The 22023-nt window shown below is 39.0% G+C and overlaps 1 protein-coding gene across 1 annotated transcript in view; it reads left to right on the top strand.

Moving 5' to 3' along the window:
- Window positions 1–22023, top strand: part of KLHL14 (kelch like family member 14) — an 84426-nt gene that overhangs the window by 46684 nt on the left and 15719 nt on the right. Inside the window, exons 3-4 of the mRNA XM_063299238.1 lie at window positions 7966–8055; window positions 15236–15314. Of these exons, the coding sequence (XP_063155308.1) occupies window positions 7966–8055; window positions 15236–15314 (169 nt within the window). The remainder of the gene's footprint in view (window positions 1–7965; window positions 8056–15235; window positions 15315–22023) is intronic.

Raw genomic sequence — 22023 nt, 5'->3', positions numbered from 1 at the left:
TAGCATAAGACATGCTTCAGTTTTGAGGAAATTGATAGTATCCCTTTTCACTCAACAATCATCTCTCCACATTTTGGTGAGTAAACCCAATTTTTCCTCCTCCTCCCATTTTTTAAAAAATTCCCTGTTTCAAGAGCAGGTAAACAGGGAGATCTTACCAAGGAGGCTGGTAAGGAAAGTGACTCTTTGTAGAAGCAATGCTCTTCCACTGAGTAGAGAATGGCTGCCACTGAAATTGTTACAGAGTTTTGTCTTTGTTTTAGAAGACTTAAAACAATTATTTTTTTCTCATTCATCTATACATCCAGTTCATATGACACAGTAAGCTGTAACGCTGGAATGGCCAATGAGTTTTCGTGATGTGGTTAGTCAAACCTGTCAAAAGATATGAACATGGGACTTTACCTTTGTCCATCTGTGAAAAGCCAGAGAACCTAGCCATTAATATAATTTAAAAAAAACCCGACTTTGGTTTTCTTCAGGGTAGATAAAAGTACAGTACTGTGTCATGTTAAACTTTGCAAAAACAAGCTATGGCTTGGTGATAAAGCCAGTATATACCTATTTTGCCCCTTAAGTGTCCACCCCACGTCTTCCAAAAGTAAAAAAAAAGTTATGTCTTTAGCCTTTCCCAAGTTACATATTTCCCACTTTCATGCAAAAATCTCACATATTTAAAGAGATGTGTATCCCTAAACAATTGAGCAATTACATTTATCCTGATTTTCCCCCAGTTCTTTTGTATATTTAGGATTTAGATCTGTACTTCATATTTCACATATGATTTCAAGCTGTATTGCCTTTTTTATTGGTGAGAAGGCACCAACAGTGAATATAAGGTGGGAAGCAGCAGTTGTTGTTTATTCGTTCAGTCGCTTCCGACTCTTCGTGACTTCATGGACCAGCCCACGCCAGAGCTTCCTGTCGGTCGTCAACATCCCCAGCTCCCCTAGGGATGAGTCCGTCACCTCTAGAATATCATCCATCCACCTTGCCCTTGGTCGGCCCCTCTTCCTTTTGCCCTCCACTCTCCCTAGCATCAGCATCTTCTCCAGGGTGTCCTGTCTTCTCATTATGTGGCCAAAGTATTTCAGTGTTGCCTTTAATATCATTCCCTCAAGTGAGCAGTCTGGCTTTATTTCCTGGAGGATGGACTGGTTTGATCTTCTTGCAGTCCAAGGCACTCTCAGAACTTTCCTCCAACACCTCAGTTCAAAAGCATCGATCTTCCTTCTCTCAGCCTTCTTTATGGTCCAGCTCTCGCAGCCATATGTTACTACAGGGAACACCATTGCTTTAACTATGCGGGCCTTTGTTGTCAGTGTGATGTCTCTGCTCTTAACTATTTTATCAAGATTTGTCATTGCTCTTCTCCCAAGGATTAAGCGTCTTCTGATTTCCTGCCTGCAGTCAGCATCTGCAGTAATCTTCGCACCTAGAAATACAAAGTCTTTCACTGCTTCTACATTTTCTCCCTCTATTTGCCAGTTATCGATCAAGCTGGTTGCCATAATCTTGGTTTTTTTGAGGTTTAGCTGCAAACCAGCTTTTGCACTTTCTTCTTTCACCTTCATCATAAGGCTCCTCAGTTCCTCTTCACTTTCAGCCATCAAAGTGGTATCATCTGCATATCTGAGATTGTTAATGTTTCTTCCAGAGATTTTAACTCCAGCCTTGGATTCCTCAAGGCCAGCTTGTCGCATGATGTGTTCTGCATACAAGTTGAATAGGTAGGGTGAGAGTATACAGCCCTGCCATACTCCTTTCCCAATCTTAAACCAGTCCGTTGTTCCGTGGTCTGTTCTTACTGTTGCTACTTGATCGTTATACAGATTCTTCAGGAGGCAGACAAGATGACTTGGTATCCCCATACCACTAAGAACTTGCCACAATTTGTTATGGTCCACACAGTCAAAGGCTTTAGAATAGTCAATAAAACAGAAATAGGTGTTTTTCTGAAACTCCCTGGCTTTTTCCATTATCCAGCAGATATTGGCAATTTGGTCTCTAGTTCCTCTGCCTTTTCTAAACCCAGCTTGTACATCTGGCAATTCTCGCTCCATGAACTGCTGAAGTCTACCTTGCAGGATCTTGAGCATTACCTTACTGGCATGTGAAATGAGTGCCACTGTTCAATAGTTTGAACATTCTTTAGTGTTCCCCTTTTTTGGTATGGGGATATAAGTTGATTTTTTCCAATCTGATGGCCATTCTTGTGTTTTCCAAATTTGCTGGCATATAGCATGCCTTACCTTGACAGCATCATCTTGCAAGATTTTGAACAGTTCAGCTGGGATGCCGTCGTCTCCTGCTGCCTTGTTATTAGCAATGCTTCTTAAGGCCCACTCAACCTCACTCTTCAGGATGTCTGGCTCTAGCTCACTGACCACACCGTCAAAGCTATCCCCGATATTGTTATCCTTCCTATACAGGTCTTCTGTATATTCTTGCCACCTTTTCTTGATCTCTTCTTCTTCTGTTAGGTCCTTGCCATCTTTGTTTTTGATCATACCCATTTTGGCCTGGAATTTACCTCCAATGTTTCTAATTTTCTGGAAGAGGTCTCTTGTCCTTCCTATTCTATTGTCTTCTTCCACTTCCGCGCATTGCTTGTTTAAAAATAATTCCTTATCTCTTCTGGCTAACCTCTGGAATTTTGCATTTAATTGGGCATATCTCCCCCTATCACTGTTGCCTTTTGCTTTCCTTCTTTCTTGGGCTACTTCTAGTGTCTCAGCAGACAGCCATTTTGCCTTCTTGGTTTTCTCTTTCTTTGGGATGTATTTTGTTGCCGCCTCCTGAACAATGCTGCCAACTTCTGTCCAGAGTTCTTCCGGGACCCTATCTACTAAGTCCAGTCCCTTAAATCTGTTCTTCACCTCCACTGCATATTCCTTAGGAATATTAGTGAGCTCATATCTAGCTGATCTGTGGGTCTTCCCTAATCTCTTTAGTCTGATCCTAAATTGTGAAAGAAGAAGTTTGTGATCTGAACTACAGTCAGCTCCAGGCCTTGTTTTTACCGACTGTACAGATGTCCGCCACCTTTGGCTGCAAAGGATGTAATCAATCTGATTTCGGTGTTGTCCATCTGGGGAAATCCATGTATAAAGCCGTCTCTTAGGTTGTTGGAAGAGAGTGTTTGTTATGCAGAGTGAATTGTCTTGGCAAAATTCTATCAGCCTGTGTCCTGCTTCATTTTGTTCTTCCAGGCCATACTTACCTGTAATTCGAGGTGTCATCTGACTGCCCACCTTAGCATTCCAGTCTCCTGTGATGAAAATAACATCTCTTTTAGGCGTGTTGTCCAGTAGGTGCTGCAGATCCTCATAGAACTGCTCTACTTCAGCTTCTTCAGCATTTGTGGTTGGGGCGTATATTTGGATCACTGTGATGTTAGATGGCTTGCCCTGAATTCGAATTGAGATCATTCTGTCGTTTTTTGTGTTGTATCCAAGCACTGCTTTAGCCACTTTACTATTAATTATGAAGGCTACTCCATTTCTTCTGTGGTCCTCTTGTCCACAGTAGTAGATCTGGTGGTCATTTGATGTGAAGTGGCCCATTCCAGTCCATTTCAGTTCACTGACGCCCAGAATGTCTATCTTTAATCTTGACATCTCACCAATAACCACATCCAATTTGCCCTGGCTCATAGATCTTACATTCCAGGTTCCAATGGTATGTTGATCCTTAGAACATCGGATTCACCGTTCACCACCAGCACCGTCGGCCGCTAGCCATCCTTTCGGCTTTGAGCTAGCTGCGTCATCACGTCTGGGGCTAGTTGAGCTCATCCTCTGTTCCTCCCCAGTAGCATTTTGACCATCTTCCGACCTGGGGGTCTCATCTTCCAATGGTATACCAACATATCTCTGACTGTACTGATCCATTTAGTTTTCACGGCAAGAATACTGGGGTGGGTTGCCATTACCTTCCCCAGGGATCGCATTTAGTCTGACCTCTCTGTCATGACCTTCCCGTCTTGGGTGGCCCTTCACGGTTTAGCTCATGGCATCATTGAGGTGCTCAAGCTCCAGCACCACGACAAGGTAACGATCCTTTGCTGAAGGGGAAGCAGCAGTATGTTCAACAAATGTGATGCTGTGTAAAAGTAAAGAATGGTGAGTCATATAGGCATGGGAAGTTAAAGAGCATATTCTACTCCTCAGTAAGGAAGTAGGCAAATACTTTTCCCTTTTGTTTTTTTCCTGATTTTGGCTGGATATTTTTCCCTATTTTTTCACAATTGGTTAAAGCTGATAGACAGAAACACACTCCTACAGTCCAGTCAGTATTCATAGTGGAAGGAATAGTATCTCCTCTCAAACAATTACTGGAAGAAATCAAGTCTGTCTTCACTTGGAAGAAGTTCCTCATCCGACACATTAAGGAACAAAGGTACTTTATATAATTCTAGATGTGTGGTATCTAGTCCAATGCTACACCTGTATCCTTGGGATGAAGAAACAAAGTCGGTTAAAAAAACCATGTTTTTCCTTTATTTATTGATCTTCATTCTTTCACTTCACTTGTTTGTTTAATAAAGCTGAGAGCTCCTTTGCAGAGCTTTATAAATTCGTGTTCTTAGATTTTTGAATCACTTTTGAAAGTGGCTTTATCCAACTTCCTTCTAGTAAAGTGACCTTTTTAAATGGAGAGAAGTGGGTTTAGATGACAGTCATGATAAATGCGGTCATGTTCACTCAATAAAATAAGGCCCAGTGCATTTGAGGATAAATCAGTGAAATGTACAGCCCCACCTGTCTGTCTCCATCATTCATTTCCACTGTCACTTTCACAGTGGCTGATGGATCACAGTTGCTGTAAAATTAGACAGCCTTTAATCTCATTTCATCCTGATTAGCTTCTCTTTACCCTTTCCCTCTAACTCACTGACTGACACGCTAAAAACTCACACTGGGCTGTGTTTGAGCGTGGCATACAAACTTCTTTTCAAATCCTTTTTTGGAGGGGAAAATAGGTACTCACCTGAGCTGAAATGAAATGCAAAGATGAGTGAGCCTGAGACTCATATTAAAATAAATCAGCAAAGCAGAAGACAGTATACAATTAATGAAAGAGATGGTTTGGATCACTAGACTGCAGACTGGCCTGTACATTGCATTATTTACACCCATGAATTCTTAGTGAATTGTGTAAGATTACTTGAAAGGTATTGTGGGGCACAAGAAATGTCTCAGCAGTGCAAAAAATTTAAGTTACTTCCTCCAAAATTCAGCCACATGTGTTGCATAGTTCAAATGGTTATTTTAGGCATGCACATTGGCTTATCTACACCTAGTAAGACAGACTTTTAGCCTGTTTTCCATTGTTTTGCTTAAATATTGCTATTCTAGTCAATGTGCTAAGCTGTATTTGAGCTGAAGAAGTATAAAGAGTTGTACCCATGATGTTCATAAATTACATTTTTAAACTTCTTTTTCTTAGTTGATGCTTTTGGACTTTCCTTTCTGTGCTTATTACTTTGGAATTTTCATTGTATGTATGGAACAGAGTTATAAAATCATACTACTGAAAATCTTGCAGACTTTTCAGTCTGTGTTCTGATAAGTTGTTTGTCTTATGTTTGCATTTCATTGCATATCAATAAACATGCTCAACAGCATGAAAATACTTTAACTACTAAAATATAGCACAGTGTGAAGTACTATAAATGGATGCACATGTAGTTTATCACCTACCTAAGAACATTGAATTTAAGGGTAGTATTAAAATGATTTATTTGTATAAAATTATGTATAGATGATTGCATTTACAGTTAATTGGCATTATTTGAAATTTAAAGATCACTCACATGGCTAACCATTTCAGATGCATGGTTTTTCAGTCTAGCATCATATCATTCTGATAAGGCTCATGGATAAGCTGTTGAAGGGCACTGCAGTATAATAACATCAACCAAAAAAAGGACTGGAGTTCAGTGAGTTTCATCTGAATAAATATTTGTAAAATCAATTCCTATGAAGATACAATTGGCTTGCTGTTTGTCACAAATTAAAATAAAATAGTATATTAACAATATCTAGTCTTTGTTGCTTGTAAGATCTACCAGCAATATATAATGCTAATTAATGCATTTTCACTAAACTTATCTGCCTAACAATTGCTTTTGCTTAGACAGCTGTATGAGCACAGAGTATGAAAATGATATTTGACCTTTACTAGAAACTAAATATGCACCTTGCTTATTCATCATTGCTTTAGCAAAAAACAAAACAAAACAGAAGCTTAAATGAGACTACTTGATCTTTAAGAAAATGTGTCCTACATAAGGAAGCTGCACATATTTCTTATTGTTATTTGCATATGCTATATGGCTCAAGTGCATTGAGAAAAATAAAAGATAATAAAACAAATGAAATGAGAGATATATCACCCAAAATAATCCAAGTGTGAGATAGGCTGCCTCTTTTTTTGGCACTGGCAAAACAGCACAAAGTAAGAGCTGGCCCTGAGTCATATTGATTTCCCACTGCACTGGTTTCCTAAGTGCTCTGTTGATCCGTGTCAAGCAATAAGTTCCCTGCCTACACATGCGCATCACCTCCCCATTTGTCCTCACCTAGATTTAAGGTGCCCATATGATGAGCAGTACAAGGACATTATTTTTCCTACTGGTGACACCCAGCCAGAACTGCCGCATGTGGTACAATAACTATAGCTGTGTATGCATTTCAACATAGGATTTTTGATAGTGTCACATACAACAAAGCAATCCATTTTATGGCATTAATCCTGCATTGTTTTTCCTAGTACCGCTGTAACCTTGGGAAAATATATTAGAAAAACAACCCTCCCATTTTTCTCCCATCCAAAGTGATAACTTCCCCACAACAATTTTTAAATGAATTTTGCAACTCAAGTAAAAGAATGTTGCTCTTTCAACAAAGGGATTCCTAATTCAGTGGATGGAAAATGTTTGATTGTGCTGCTAATGACATTGTACAGGAAATTAAGCATATACATTTGGAGAAGGCATTAAATCAGCAGGACTTTAATTTAAAAACTTAAAACTATATGGAAATGCAGCTTGCTCATTGCTGTGTGAGAGAAAGCTACTGAACATTTTGAAGTTTTGTTGTGGAAATGTTGCCCTACAGAATGAATCTTGGCTGACGGTTTGCTTTTTTTTAACATTCTGTAATTTTACTTAAAAAAAAAAAGATGGTATTTATGATATGTTTACAGGGCACTGTTTTACCATTGCATTTTATGCAGTATTTCTATTTGGTAGGGCACAGTATATATATTCACTGTACATTTTTTACTTTTTATTTTTTATATTATTTATTGCTGTAATTTTATATTGTATATTTTATTCATTGTATTATTATTGTTTTAATTGATTATTGTAAACCACCCAGAGTCCCCTGATGGAAGGAGATGGGCGGGGACAAATTGGATGGATGGATGGATAAATAAATAGTTACTAGTAGACTAAGCTTCAGCCAAAGTGGGCGCTAAGACTGCCTCAGTCCAAAATCTATGTAATAGCTGATGATGCTACTGAGGCTGGCTGTAGCATCACAGCCGGCCTCTGCATGCTTTGGGAAGCTACTATGACAGCCATTCAGGTCACAGAGTGCCAGAAATTGCTACAAACTGAGCTCTTCGGTTTTGAGATATCAATTATGCCTGGAGTTTCCCAAGGCTCTGTTGCAACTGGTACCACTAAAGAGGTTTCTGTCAGGACAGCCCAGACGTGGAGCAAAATATGGTTCTTCTCAAAACAGCAAATGGATATGAAAGTGAAACTGACAACCTAATCTGGTTGTTTTCCCCTAAATAGGATATACCGATTGGTTCACAGCAGGCTTTAGATCACTGAGCCCATTTACTGGAACTAAGCATTACAGTCCAAATTTGCAAATTCCCTGAAATTCTCAGAGTAACCATTCTATTGAAATGCACCTTAATAAGGGATATCTGCTTTATTCACAGTTATGCCATATAATAGCGCCCATCACTGTGTTGTGGAAGTAGAAAATTTCTTGTTCGTTCTGGGAGGAGAAGACCAGTGGAATCCTAATGGTATGTATGCAATAATTAATTGAACTGTGGAGAAAAAAATACACAAAAAATTAAAAACAAAAACCACACAGGTACCTAATGTGTAGGAAATCCATGAACTGCTACTTAAACATAAAAAAGCAGTATGGCAATTTTCCTTCTTTTTCATAAGTTGATTTCTCCCATCCCACACTTTAATTACATCTAATCTGATCTCAGGAATGTATTGTTTAATGTTAGCCTGCTTGCTAAAAATCAGAAGAAACTGAAGGAAAGATTGGAAATCTACAAGTAGCCTTGAGCAGCTCTCTTGGGCTTCAGATTACACAACGATGATTTAGGCTGTGATCTGAAAATCACTTACGGCAATAATCTCAACTTTGAATCATTAAGTAAATTGTCCAACATCTCACAGTAAGTTTGGTAAGAACAAATTAGAACACAGAATTTAGCTAACCTTTTGAGGTCTGTTAAAACATTTAAGGTGTATTTTTCAAAATCTATGCATGCATAAAGTGAGGAACCACAACACAAATGTATTTTTATAGATCCAGTTGCAGCTACTTGCAGAAACATATGCATGAATTCTGCACATTTAAAACTGATTATACATGCTAATATTAAGCTGAAAAGTGATGCATTAGAAGTATAATTTCTTAGGACAGCTATGTAAACCACAACATACACATACTGTATACATCTAACAAAAGAGATTTAAGCAATAACCTTCTGTATCAAAAAATTTCTTTCTCCAAATACTTTGTAATTCAGGTATCAATCCCTTCCTCTTTAGCAGAACAATCTACATTATGATGGGAGAATAGAAGGTGGAAATTAACTTCATGAGCATCCCTCCAATTATAGTTATGTTTCTGATTTGGGATTTCAGTATTTCTGCAATTCACTCATAATCTCTAAAATGCTTGAGTAGTTGTTTCTTAATTAAGATATTTGGTGAGAACTGTTTAAAGTTGTAATAACCTTTTCATATACCTCTATGTTTCTTGTGTTTCTAGTATTCACTTTTTTTTCTAGTGCCAATCTAATACCACCCATGTAAAATGGCTATGTATTCACATTCTCAAAAGGTCTTCAGATTTTTCTGGTACTCCTGAATCTTTAGTCTTATCAGCGATTTACATAATGATTGTAGTAAGGGCTTTTTAATGAGATTAATTTATAAATTTTCTGTTGAGAGAAATGAAATCATTACCAGACTTCTGAACAAAGCAAAAGAACAATATGACTTGCAAAATTTAGAACATTGTCAAGGCATCATTGAAAAGCTCGCACATGAAGGCAGAGTTGCAGCTGTAGCAGTCTGTGTAACATAGATAATTATGACTTAGAAAGTATAAAACAGCTTGCAGGTACACATTTTCAATTCAGAATGCCAGAAGATCCAGCTGAAATTACGCATACTGCATATATTTTATTTGAAAGGCCCATTGCAGCATCTGTGCTAAACCAAGCTATATCAAAGCAATACATCTGTTCATTTCTTTACAAACTAAACTAAGCAATCCTCTATAATAGCATTCTTTCAATAGAGCTTTAAAAATTATTTATTTAAGTCAGTGTTGTGGAAGAATAACTTTTGCAGCCTATTCCTAAAAAGCTATTCCATAAAAAGGTTACAGATAATTTATTTATAGAGGTATACGCTATAGAACTGATCTGAAGGTTGATATTGCAACCCTCATGCCTTTCTCAATACAAATATATCTTCGACCAAAAAAGTGGGTAAACCCCTCCATTAGACCAGTTGGATGGTAGGTCTCCCCAACTGCTACACTAAATGTAGAAGGATGATTTCTGAGCTATTCTGAGCCCACATTCAAATTGTTGGTTTTGTTTTGGCTAGTTTATTTATTTATTTATTTATTTAATTTATATAGCCACCCATCTCAAGTACATGACTCTGGGTGGCCCACAACATTAAAACCAAAATGTATACAAATATATAAAATATATTAAAATCAAACAAATAAAATACACAACAGTAAAAGAATCATAGAATCATAGTCAAGAAATGGGCTCCATCCCACACCCAGCTCAGGCACAGAACCAGATCACCAAAGCCTTCTAAAAGGCCAGCAGGGTGAGGGCCAACCTAATTTCAGGAGGGATGATGTTCCAGAGGGCAGGCACCACAGCAGAAAAGGCCCTTCTTCAGCGGGCTCAACCAACACTCCTTGGCTGGCAGAACCTGTAACATGCCTCTTCTGCCAGATTGGATAGGACGGGTAGAAACAACCAAGATGAAATAGTCCCATAAGTAACCTGGCCCCAGGCCATGTAGGGCTTTAAAGGTAACTACCAGCACCTTGAATTGCACCTGGAAACAAACAGGTAACCAGTGCAGTTGACAAAGCAGTGGTGTTACATCTGCTAAATAGCTGATGCCATTAACTGCCTGGGCTGCTGCATTTTACACCAGCTAAAGCTTCCAAATGCTCTTCAAGGGCAGCCCCATGTAGAGCGCATTACAGTAGTCCAGACGGAAGGTTACGAGGACAATGACTGTGAGCAGGGCCTCCTGGTCTAGGAATTGGCATAACTGATGCACAACACAAAGCTGTGCAAAGGCCCTCCTATCCACGGCTGCCACCTGTTCTTTGAGCAGGAGCCATAAGTCTGGGAGGACCCCCAGATTGCACACTGGTTCTGTCTGAGATAGTGCCACCACATCCAGAACCAAAGATAGAAGGTTCCCAGAACCAGGAGGTCCAAAAGCCCAACTTGCTTGGGTTGAGCTGAAGCCTGTTGTGCCCCATCTAGGCCCCCATAGCCTCCAGGCACTAAGATAAGACTTCCATGGCATCACTCAGATGGCTTGGGATGGAGATAAAAAGCTGAGTATCAGAAGTATATTGATAGTACCTCACCCCAAACCATTGAATCACCTTCCTGGCAGCTTCATGTAGATGTTAAACAGGAGGGGAAAATGTACTGGACCCTGTGGCATCCCCCGTAGCAGAGGATGCAATAAGGGTGGGGAAATACTGATGTTTCACGGCCCTTAACCTCCACAAGGTATGTCCTAATAGCGCCTCTAGCTGATGTTCAATCAGGTTCACGCCTTGTCATCCGCCTGTGGCACTCTAGACATCTCTTCTCCCACATCATCTCCCTTAGCTGCTCCATAAATCAGAGGGAGTTCTGGGATCCTTGGGAGAGAAGAAGCCACTCAGGTGCAATCAATCAAGAGCCCCAGCCACCCTCTTATTCCAGGCCGCTACAGGCTTATTCCTGGTGACTACAAGGGCTTTGGTTGGACCATGCAGCAGATCTTCTGGAACAACCCCAAGTTCCCTCTGAAACCCAAATGGGTTCCATCAGTTGCCTGGGTGGACCAGTCTAATAGATCCAGCCTCTCTGCAGTAGGGTGTGATACCAGAGAACTTCAGGGTTACCAGGGAGTGGTCTGACTATGGCAGGGGAGAAACCACTAACTCCCCAAATCCAGACCACCTTGCCACTGCTCTGACAGAAAAACCAGGTCACTGTTACGGGTCAGATCCCAGATGACTTGGGAAAAGCCCATGGCTTCATGGTGGCCATGAACTCCTGAACTACCTCCAACCCTGCACCCAGAGAAGGCAGGTTAAAATCCCACAAGACCATAAGCCTGGGGAACTCCACTGCCAGCCTGGCCACAGAGTCAAGGAGCTCAGGCAGGGAAGTTGCTATACAGTAGGGGGGCTAGTACAATACCAACAATTCCAACCAAATCCTAGAACCCAATTTAACAAAGAGGGTCTTGCAGCCAGTAATCTGTGGGTCAGTGCCTCTGGAAACCTCCCACGTATCTTGGATGACAATTGCCATCCTATCCTGGGGTCTAGGTTGTTGCCACACTCAAAACCCATCTGGACACATTTCTGAGAGGGGAACCCACTAGTCCCAGCCAGGTTTCAGTAATACATGCCAGGTCAGTCCTCTTATCCATGATCAAATCACAGATGAGGAGAGCCGTATTACAGACTAACCTGGCATTCAGTAGCAACATCCAAAAGCCCAGGGCCTTGGAGGTCTGCTTACTGAGACCCAGGAATGAGGCCGGTGGGCTGGAATGCAGCACTGGAACAACATACTGTGGCACAGTTCCCGAGAGCAGCCTGCCCCCGCCCCTGCATCTTCCATCTTATCTTATCTTCCCTTACCCGTCTTCTCCCCAACCATACATCTGCATCTACAACCTCCTCCAGGGCCCACTAAATCCAGAGGCCCTTTTGCAGAGCACTCAGCATCCCTAGACAAACAGAACTCCCCCCACCATACATTCTCAATACCCCCACCAGCCCTCTCTCACTAGACTGGCATGGCACCCACACATCCAAAAACCAGCAAACCAGAGGGTAATTCAGAAATGAGTGAGATGAAATGGAAAATCAGGCTACAGTTTTGTTTTTCGACAGAGGCCCATTTTGATTACTTTTAGAAAACTGAGAAATTCAAAGTAACTACTGCCTCCATTAAAAATTGTCTCTTTTTTCACTCACAAATGGCTGATATTATAGTGTCAACATTTAAATATTGACTCACATTTTTACAGTATTGGCAGAACATACCTCCAGTAACTCATTTAATTTGAAGAGTTTTGTAGTAAATACTCTTGAGTAAAAACAGCTTGTTAAAAAAATAACATTGTGCTATTTTTAGGAAAGGGATACTCCTCCTCCCTAATGCTATATTAAAGTTACTTTATTTGTTAAAAGACCTAAAGGCTAAAAGAAAGCTGTTAGTTTTGGTCAACAGCCGTTCTTGGCCTTTGAGCGGCATGCCAGGAATTGTGAGGAGAGCCAGGATAGGAACTAAATTTGATTTCATTTTAAATTAAGTTTAAATTAAAATAATACAGCTAATTTTATTATTCTGCCTGTACAGGTAGTCCTTGTTTAGTGACCATTCGCAGTTATGACAGTGATGAAAAAGTAATTTGACGACTAATCTTCACATTTATGGCCTTTGCAGGTCTGTAAAGCAAAGGAAAGCTGAAGTAAGATCATAAGCACAGTTGGGGTTTCACTTGGCGACTATTTCGCTTAATGGCTGAGTTGCCAGTCCCTCTTGTGGTTGCTAAACAAGGACTGCCTGTATATATAACAGTTTTCCTCTGTCAAATTAAAAATAACAATTTAGTAGCAAGTCTGAGAGACTCACACAGCCCTGAAGTATAACTTGTACAATACCTTTAAGCAATAGAATGATTTGAGAAGTAAGTTCATGTAGAGTATTTTTCATGAACCTTTCTTCTCAAACTCCAGAGCTAATGTCATGATTTGGAAGATCAAAATACTGTTTCTGCCAGTCCTTAACCCTGATGTTCATGTTTCCTGATGAAAGCTTTAGGAAAGTTATACAGAATATTCTGTTGACCAACAGGAAAGACATGATATTATAATGCTGAAAAACCTAGAGCCAAGTAGTTTTCCCTTTCTTCTTTGCTTCCATTTTTAAAGCCAGATTAGCCAGAACATAAGGCCAGATTATTTTTATAATTTGTAAACAAATCTAAGTACCTTTCCTTCAACAAATGAAAACAAGGAGTCATCTTCCTGACAGAGATGCATTTTAGTAGGAATATATTGGGTACAATAAATATACAGTACATGCTACCTAGCTTTGCTTGCCATTTATCAAAGAACAGAATTCTTCTTTAGCTCATACTTTGTTTTGTCTAAACAAATTTCATATTCATCAACTTCTGTATAGCAGAAGACAGACAATGAAGAGCTGAAAAGGGGGAATGGAGAAGGTATAAGTGGAAGATGAGAGAGATTAAAAATAATAATAATTGGGGATTTGGAAGGGACAGGTATATGTGAAGGGAAGAAAGGACTGATATTTTAGGAAAAATAGGATTATGCTGGAGGTAGAGCACTGATTAATATGATGAATAGTGTTTCTGGGTAATTCGTGTTAAAAGGGGTTATAACTCCACACAAATAGGGGACTCCTTAGAGCTGCTAAATATTATGAAAGAATCCAAACCACATGACATAACTAGAAAATACAAATTAAATTATTTACATAATTAGTTCTGAAATGCAAAAATCTGTATTTCCTTGGCACTGAATTTTGAACGGTAACATCCCCTAATGCCCATGAATAATAAATGCCCATGAATAAAGCACTGTTGTAAGCATCTGGGTTTTGATACTGACTATCCACCACTTATTTAACTGTGGAATACATGATTTAACTGTGAAGTAGTGATGATGCAATTTTAAGTCACATGCAAGGAACAGAGCTTTTTAAAAAGATTTCTGCATTGAAGGCTCAGGTGTTAAACAAATTGCAATGCACTCCCCTTGCTCCGGTCTTTCTTTTAATGTTAATACGAATATAACATGCATCTCAAGAATGCAAAATGAACACATCTCTGATGTAAGGATGCCTAAACACTTGATAATGGTTTCTTCATGTCCCTGTAAGCAACCATCATCAAGCTGTTTCAATTCATCAGTGAAGAATTCAGATATCCCAATGATTTTCTGAATGCCATGAGAAGCAACCTCCTTACCTCCTTAACAGTAATTTCCTGGTGTGTTGTTAGGATTTGATTTATGGCACTGTTTTAAAATGCTAGTGTATTTGGTATTAAAAAGAGTCAGTAGATATCTGCCATAGATATCTGTTAAAAGCTGCAGGGAAGCGTTATTAATTTTTTATCAGTCTAAATGAAAACATCCATAATTGTTGTCCACAAGTAAAAGACTGAGGCTATAAAACTGTGACTTACAGTCCTAGAAATAGTATCCATCCTACTATTAAAACAGAGGGAGGCATTCTCCTTGGATGGCAAATACTCAGGGGCGTGGAACAGTAATGAAGGGTGGGAGAACACAACTGTGTCTTGTTCTTTGCCCCTTAAGTCCATCTACTCAGGCATTCTGAAGAATGCTATCTATTGGCCCTGTGCAACATGTTCCCATGCTATCTGAGAAACAAATGTGGCTGCTTTAATGAGTTGCATGCATGTGCTCCTGAGCCTTCTGAAGGACTTATTCTGAATTAGATTCAAAGCATTCCACAGTCCTACTGTACATCTTAGTAATGAAGTGAGATTCTACTGTCAAACCAATCATCTGTATGTGAAAGGGGAAAAGTGTTCCATCTTGACATTCAGGCAACAAAAGATTTTGGGTCAACCCTTCAAAAAGCAGAGCTAAATGTGAAATTAATCTCTTTACAGGCAAGCACAGTACAAACTTCGTCAGCCGGTATGATCCTAGGTTTAACAGCTGGATACAACTTCCACCTATGCAAGAGAGGTAAAACTTACTACATGTTTGGAGAGTGGTTGTATCACAATAAATGGTAGTATTTTTTTCTCTGAGAGAGAGTAGCAAGAGAGAGAAATTGAATGCTGTGTTTTTTCTTAATAGTAAGAGAAAATAATCTTTTGAGTTATAGAAAGAGTTGAAATTAACGTTCAGTTTGGAAGCCTTAAAATGTATAGCTTCTTAAGTTTCTGTACTTACATTTGATTGTAGCAGTATCATATAAAATCTAACTATGTTGTTTTCTCTCTGGATTGAAAGAAGTTATGACATTCATTCATTCATTCATTCATGTCTTTTCTTTTCAGTTCACTTCAGTTCAGTATGGTTGGCAAATCGACTTCCTAGTACTGATAGGTCATATTCTCTGACAGTTAAACCACAGCATCTGTTGATACCTACTGTATGGCTGCAGCTTCTGTGTAATCAGGCAGAGAAAGTTGATTGAAGCATGCTAGCAATGAAGGGATATCTTCTTTTGATCTGAACCTTATCAACCTGTTGTTTCATTTTTTAAAATTCAAAAATTTATACTACTTCTTGCTTTACCAAAACCCACCTGCTAACAAATACACTTTGAATCAATCCTAAGTTATTAAAAATAACACCAAAGTAATGATATATTAAATAATTAATAATAAACTGTTAAAACCTACATTTAATGTAGCTGATTACATGGGCAGCTTGTGAATCAAGAGTTGCAATTTTAGGATGCAAGTCATAATCCAGATCTTAAGACCCAGATGAACACTGTCTGTAAAGCATTTGGGGATACCCTTTAGCTAGGGCATCCATAAAAAACTGAAGATGTTCAGCTCATTATCCATTTGAATAAATCTACTCACAGCCTCACTGCCTCTAACTTAAAGCAGATTTAATGCCTGTACTCAGTATGTTACACCTGAAGATGTACTGAGAGAGAGAGAACATCTTCAGCATTTTCTTACAAGCCTAACTCCTATTTAAAATATAAATAAAAGCACCAAGAAGTCTAGAATTTATTAAATATTGTGGGTTTTGTTGCTGTTTTGGCTAGGGTTTTGCAGTAAGATCATTAACCTTTATGGCAGAGCCTATATAACTCATAGAGTGATCAGTTATTTTGGTGTAGTAAAAGCCACTAAGAATAGATGTTATTGCTGAAAAACAGGATTAGAAACTTTAAGAATGGAATTGTTTGCTGACTAGTCCCTTGTAACTTTTGTAGAGACTTAAAATTTATTAAGTCAGAATGTGTTTCAAGATAGATTTTAGCATCTAATATGCTTTAATAAAAAGGTCTTATATACTCCTGCCATTTTTCTAACAGAATATCTGTGCAGCTTAGTTAGTCCTCTGATCAAATTTTATTTATGTTCTTATTTACTTACTGGATCTTATAGATAACTCTGTAATAAAGTTCTCAAGACAAGTCACATAAGAAATAAAGTAATGTAGAATTAAAGAATACGGAATATAGAATGAAATATGGTGATCTCAATTAAGGGGTCCCCACACCAGGAATCATTTCTTTTAGGGTGAGAAATGGTTCTATTCCCCAGTAAGTGTTTTGCCAAGCAGCTGTTAGATACTGTACAAGCAATACCTCTTCTCAGCTCTTCAGTTTTGATCTTGATCATAAAGGCATCTGCAATGAAGACAGAAATTTCATTTTTTGAAAAGCAAGAATATGAATATGAATATGCGTGTGAGAGAGAGAGAAATAGAGAGCTTGATCCAATTATGTCCTAATGGTTTGAAAGAAAAACTAAATATTTATTTAAATTTCTTCCACTCAGTTGAATGCAGATTGGTGAATTATGTTAATTAAAAATGTATAGCTGTTTGTACTTTAACTATTCTAGTCCACTCTTTATGCCATTTGTTGCCCTGGGCCCCAAACTCCTGCCTGTTGCCTAGAGTGTTTCAGTGCTGATGAGGTAAAAAAGCAACAACATTTAAACTTTGTATCATGCAACTGTAGCAAGAGGCAGTCCAAATACAGGCACAGTGCATCCTAAAGGTATTTTGCATTCAGTCAAGCACAGTATATACTGTACATTGATCTATGCTACACTTGGTCAGTGCGCACATATCCCAGCAGAGGCGATTACCTGTATGGGAAATGAATTCAAGCCACTCCTTCTTCTCAAGGATTACCTTCACACAAGAGATCAGCATGCAGTTGACAGACATAAGAATGAGGCTGATAAATTATCACTTGGGTGAGAGCTAGTTTGAAGAGTTGTGAGCCAGCTTCCCGCAAAAGGGTTGCTAGCAAATTCAGCCATATTCCCTCTAAAGAAACAGCTCAATACGGGAAATGGGAAAAGAAAAATAAGATAAAAAATGAGATGTGAGAAATATCACAAGATGTGTTGCCCAAACAAGCAAATAATAAGTTAGATTTTTGTTTATGAATGTTGTGCAGTCCTGAATTTGGAAATGTATTAGCAATTGCTTCTATAAAATGTTGGAAATTTAGTAAAATACTTCCCATTCCAAAGAATCTGTAAGGCAGCTAACAGTATAAAAAGCATGTATAAGAAGCAAGTAAAACAACTTTCAGTTTAGAAACAGTATAATTATAGTATAATTAAGTATAATTATATGTTTAAAACCACGCAGCATGGAAAATCTTAAATGACAAAAAGGGAAGTAGAATTATTTAAGCCAATAGTACTAACACCTGGCATAACATCTTTGGGTTTCTCATGCAGGACTTGCTTTTAAGCAAAAGTGAGGTAGCTGCCTCAGGTGGTAGCTGAGTATATATGAAGAAGAGCAATAAACATGTTATGTAGCCTGTCCTACATCCTTACGTTTCCATTCTCAGGTGTGGTAATGAAAGATACATTCCCTTCAAATACTATTGAGTACTTAAAGTACTGACGAAAGATGTAGTTAACACTGATCAATTTTATATGGAAATTGAGTTGCCTCAGATAATGTATGTTGGATTAGCACTGTACTTGGGTCAATAACTTCCATAGCCTGCATACTATATGTCTGTCATCTCCAATCATTTGTGGGACCATGAAAGGGTCCTTCTTTCAGGATTTGAGTAAATGAGTAAAATCATATTGTACATGACACTACTGCCACTAATCCCAAACTATTCAGATCTTTAAAGTGATAATGAAAACTTTGCTGGAAAGCAGAGCAGTCAGTGAAGCTGGACCCTTGCAAAATCACATGAACTTTAAAAATCCCAACCATTTTCTAGTAAATTCTTGCAGCTGCTCTTTCCATCAACCAAAGCTTATGCATGTTTTTAAATGAAGCATCACATGTTGCACAGCAAAATGAATATTGCACAGCAGAAGTATGAACTGAGGTTGATTCTGTTGCAGCTAAGGAATGCTTGTGGATCACAGATCTATTTTGCTACCTGTATGGAATAATGGAGTAAGATTAAGAAAGGTCTTGTGAACACCTGGGGACCTCCAAGCAATCTGTGTGTGCCTCATGACTGCTTACTCCAAAATTCTGCTCAGAAGGAGGGATGGCGAACTCTCAAGCATTATTCCTTGTGCTTGAGATACAGAACAGACAGGAAAAAAATATGGCATTGGCAATAACATGTGAAGAGTTTCAAGAAGTGTTTTCTGCATATTGAATTTCCTCTACTATGTAGGGAATCCTTGTTCTCTGCTTCACTTTGCTTCACAGGAAGAGCTTCCTTTTCCTACATGCATGCTTGGAAAAAAACAATAACCTTGCTGTATTAACTAAATGGAGATCTTCCATATGTTTGGCCCATTTGCAGAAACTTCTCCTGCCCCTGTCTTGTGTACTGTAAAATAATAGGACTTCATGTATGCTTGTATAATTATACATACAAATCACAGGCAGAACTGAACAATAAATCCAACAAATTCACCCAATCTCTCTATAAAAGCCAAACAATAAGTAGGTAGGTGTGTGGTTAGGTGGATAGACAGACCAACAGATATGACAAAGCTTATAGCACAATAAATGTATTCAAAATTAACAATGCAGAATTTCCACATCTCAGATAGGAATCTATATAGCAGTTAACCCTGTTTAACTGGGTTAACTGCTATATAGATTTAAAGATCATGAAATAATACATATTATCTAATCTAACACTTTTTTGTTGTTTATTCGTTTAGTCGCTTCCGACTCTTCGTGACTTCATGGACCAGCCCACGCCAGAGCTTCCTGTCGGTCATCAACACCCCCAGCTCCCCCAGGGACGAGTCCGTCACCTCTAGAATATCATCCATCCATCTTGCCCTTGGTCGGCCCCTCTTCCTTTTGCCTTCCACTCTCCCTAGCATCAGCATCTTCTCCAGGGTGTCCTGTCTTCTCATTATGTGGCCAAAGTATTTCAGTGTTGCCTTTAATATCATTCCCTCAAGTGAGCAGTCTGGCTTGATTTCCTGGAGGATGGACTGGTTGGATCTTCTTGCAGTCCAAGGCACTCTCAGAATTTTCCTCCAACACCACAGTTCAAAAGCATCGATCTTCCTTCGCTCAGCCTTCCTTATGGTCCAGCTCTCGCAGCCATATGTTACTACAGGGAACACCATTGCTTTAACTATGCGGGCCTTTGTTGTCAGTGTGATGTCTCTGCTCTTAACTATTTTATTGAGATTGGTCATTGCTCTTCTCCCAAGCATTAAGCGTCTTCTGATTTCCTGACTGCAGTCAGCATCTGCAGTAATCTTCGAACCTAGAAGTACAAAGTCTTTCACTGCTTCTACATTTTCTCCCTCTATTTGCCAGTTATCAATCAAGCTGGTTGCCATAATCTTGGTTTTTTTGAGGTTGAGCTGCAAGCCAGCTTTTGCACTTTCTTATTTCACCTTCATCATAAGGCTCCTCAGTTCCTCTTCACTTTCAGCCATCAAGGTGGTATCATCTGCATATCTGAGATTGTTAATGTTTCTTCCAGAGATTTTAACTCCAGCCTTGGATTCCTCAAGGCCAGCTTGTCGCATGATGTGTTCTGCATACAAGTTGAATAGGTAGGGTGAGAGTATACAGCCCTGCCGTACTCCTTTCCCAATCTTAAACCAGTCTGTTGTTCCGTGGTCTGTTCTTACTGTTGCTACTTGGTCGTTATACAGATTCTTCAGGAGGCATACAAGATGACTTGGTATCCCCATACCACTAAGAACTTGCCACAATTTGTTATGGTCCACACAGTCAAAGGCTTTAGAATAGTCAATAAAACAGAAATAGATGTTTTTCTGAAACTCCCTGGCTTTTTCCATTATCCAGCGGATATTGGCAATTTGGTCTCTAGTTCCTCTGCCTTTTCTAAACCCAGCTTGTACATCTGGCAATTCTCGCTCCATGAACTGCTGAAGTCTACCTTGCAGGATCTTGAGCATTACCTTACTGGCATGTGAAATGAGTGCCACTGTTCAATAGTTTGAACATTCTTTAGTGTTTCCCTTTTTTGGTATGGGGATATAAGTTGATTTTTTCCAGTCTGATGGCCATTCTTGTGTTTTCCAAATTTGCTGGCATATAGCATGCATTACCTTGACAGCATCATCACGCAAGATTTTGAACATTTCAGCTGGGATGCCGTCGTCTCCTGTTGCCTTGTTATTAGCAATGCTTCTTAAGGCCCACTCAACCTCACTCTTCAGGATGTCTGGCTCTAGCTCACCGACCACACCGTCAAAGCTATCCCCGATATTGTTATCCTTCCTATACAGGTTTTCTGTATATTCTTGCCACCTTTTCTTGATCTCTTTTTCTTCTGTTAGGTCCTTGCCATCTTTGTTTTTGATCATACCCATTTTTGCCTGGAAATCTAACACTAGGCAAGGGAAAATACAATAAACAATACAGAGAGATAGACTGATGTTCAGAAGGTTAAAATAAAAATTAAAAATGCAATAAAAACAAAATAAAGGAAAAAGAATTGTAACAGCAACATGAAGTAGAAAAAAAGTACTTTTAAAAAGGGAGCATAATTTGGAAGACAAACACTTTAAAAATTCTGCCAGTTACTGCAGGTAGAATTAACAATTCTTAAAACTTAACACAGCCACTGATTACAGTCACTTTCACTGTGGGCCCATCCTGTGGGCCCCGATTTTGGCCGGGTTGTGGCATCAAGAAGGACCCCTGGCAGTTTCTTCTAACCCAGTATGAATTATCCTGATTCAGCGTGAATTGTAGATTCAAAAAGGGAATGATTCAATTCAAATTTGAGATTTGGAGGCAACCCAATTTGATTCAAGCAACTTTGGGATTTGATTTGAAAAAAAAAAAAAAAAAAAAAGAATTCTGTAGGTGGGATTTCAGAATGCTTGAAGCTACTTTATGTTTTGACAAAATGTTATAAAAATAGCAGGGATGGTAGATTCTTTAGAGGTTATTAACCCTGCCAAGCTGGAGTTGCATATAATCAAGGGTTTTACCACAATGATTTTTAAAAAAATATTTTTGCCGTACCTCTTTCAGAACAGAGACAGCATGGGTGAAGAAAGGACAACTCAACAGCTTTCAAACTGTCTAGCAAAACAGCATATAAAGACATTGGCTGAACAAGGTCCCCTGCATCACTGGCCTATGTAGGCTGGGAATCACACTGACAAAACTTGGGTTTTTTTCTGGGCAGGACTTGGAGGAATAATCACTGATTTCACCTTGTGGGAAGGTGTAGCTTTGTATGACTCTGATTATTGGTGTGCCAGGAAGATTGGCATAGCAAATTAGCAAGCTTGGCTTCTCC

Source organism: Candoia aspera, chromosome 3, assembly GCF_035149785.1.
Source record: "Candoia aspera isolate rCanAsp1 chromosome 3, rCanAsp1.hap2, whole genome shotgun sequence".
Classification (NCBI taxonomy): Eukaryota; Metazoa; Chordata; class Lepidosauria; order Squamata; family Boidae; genus Candoia; species Candoia aspera.
This window is presented reverse-complemented; position numbering and strand designations above follow the sequence as displayed.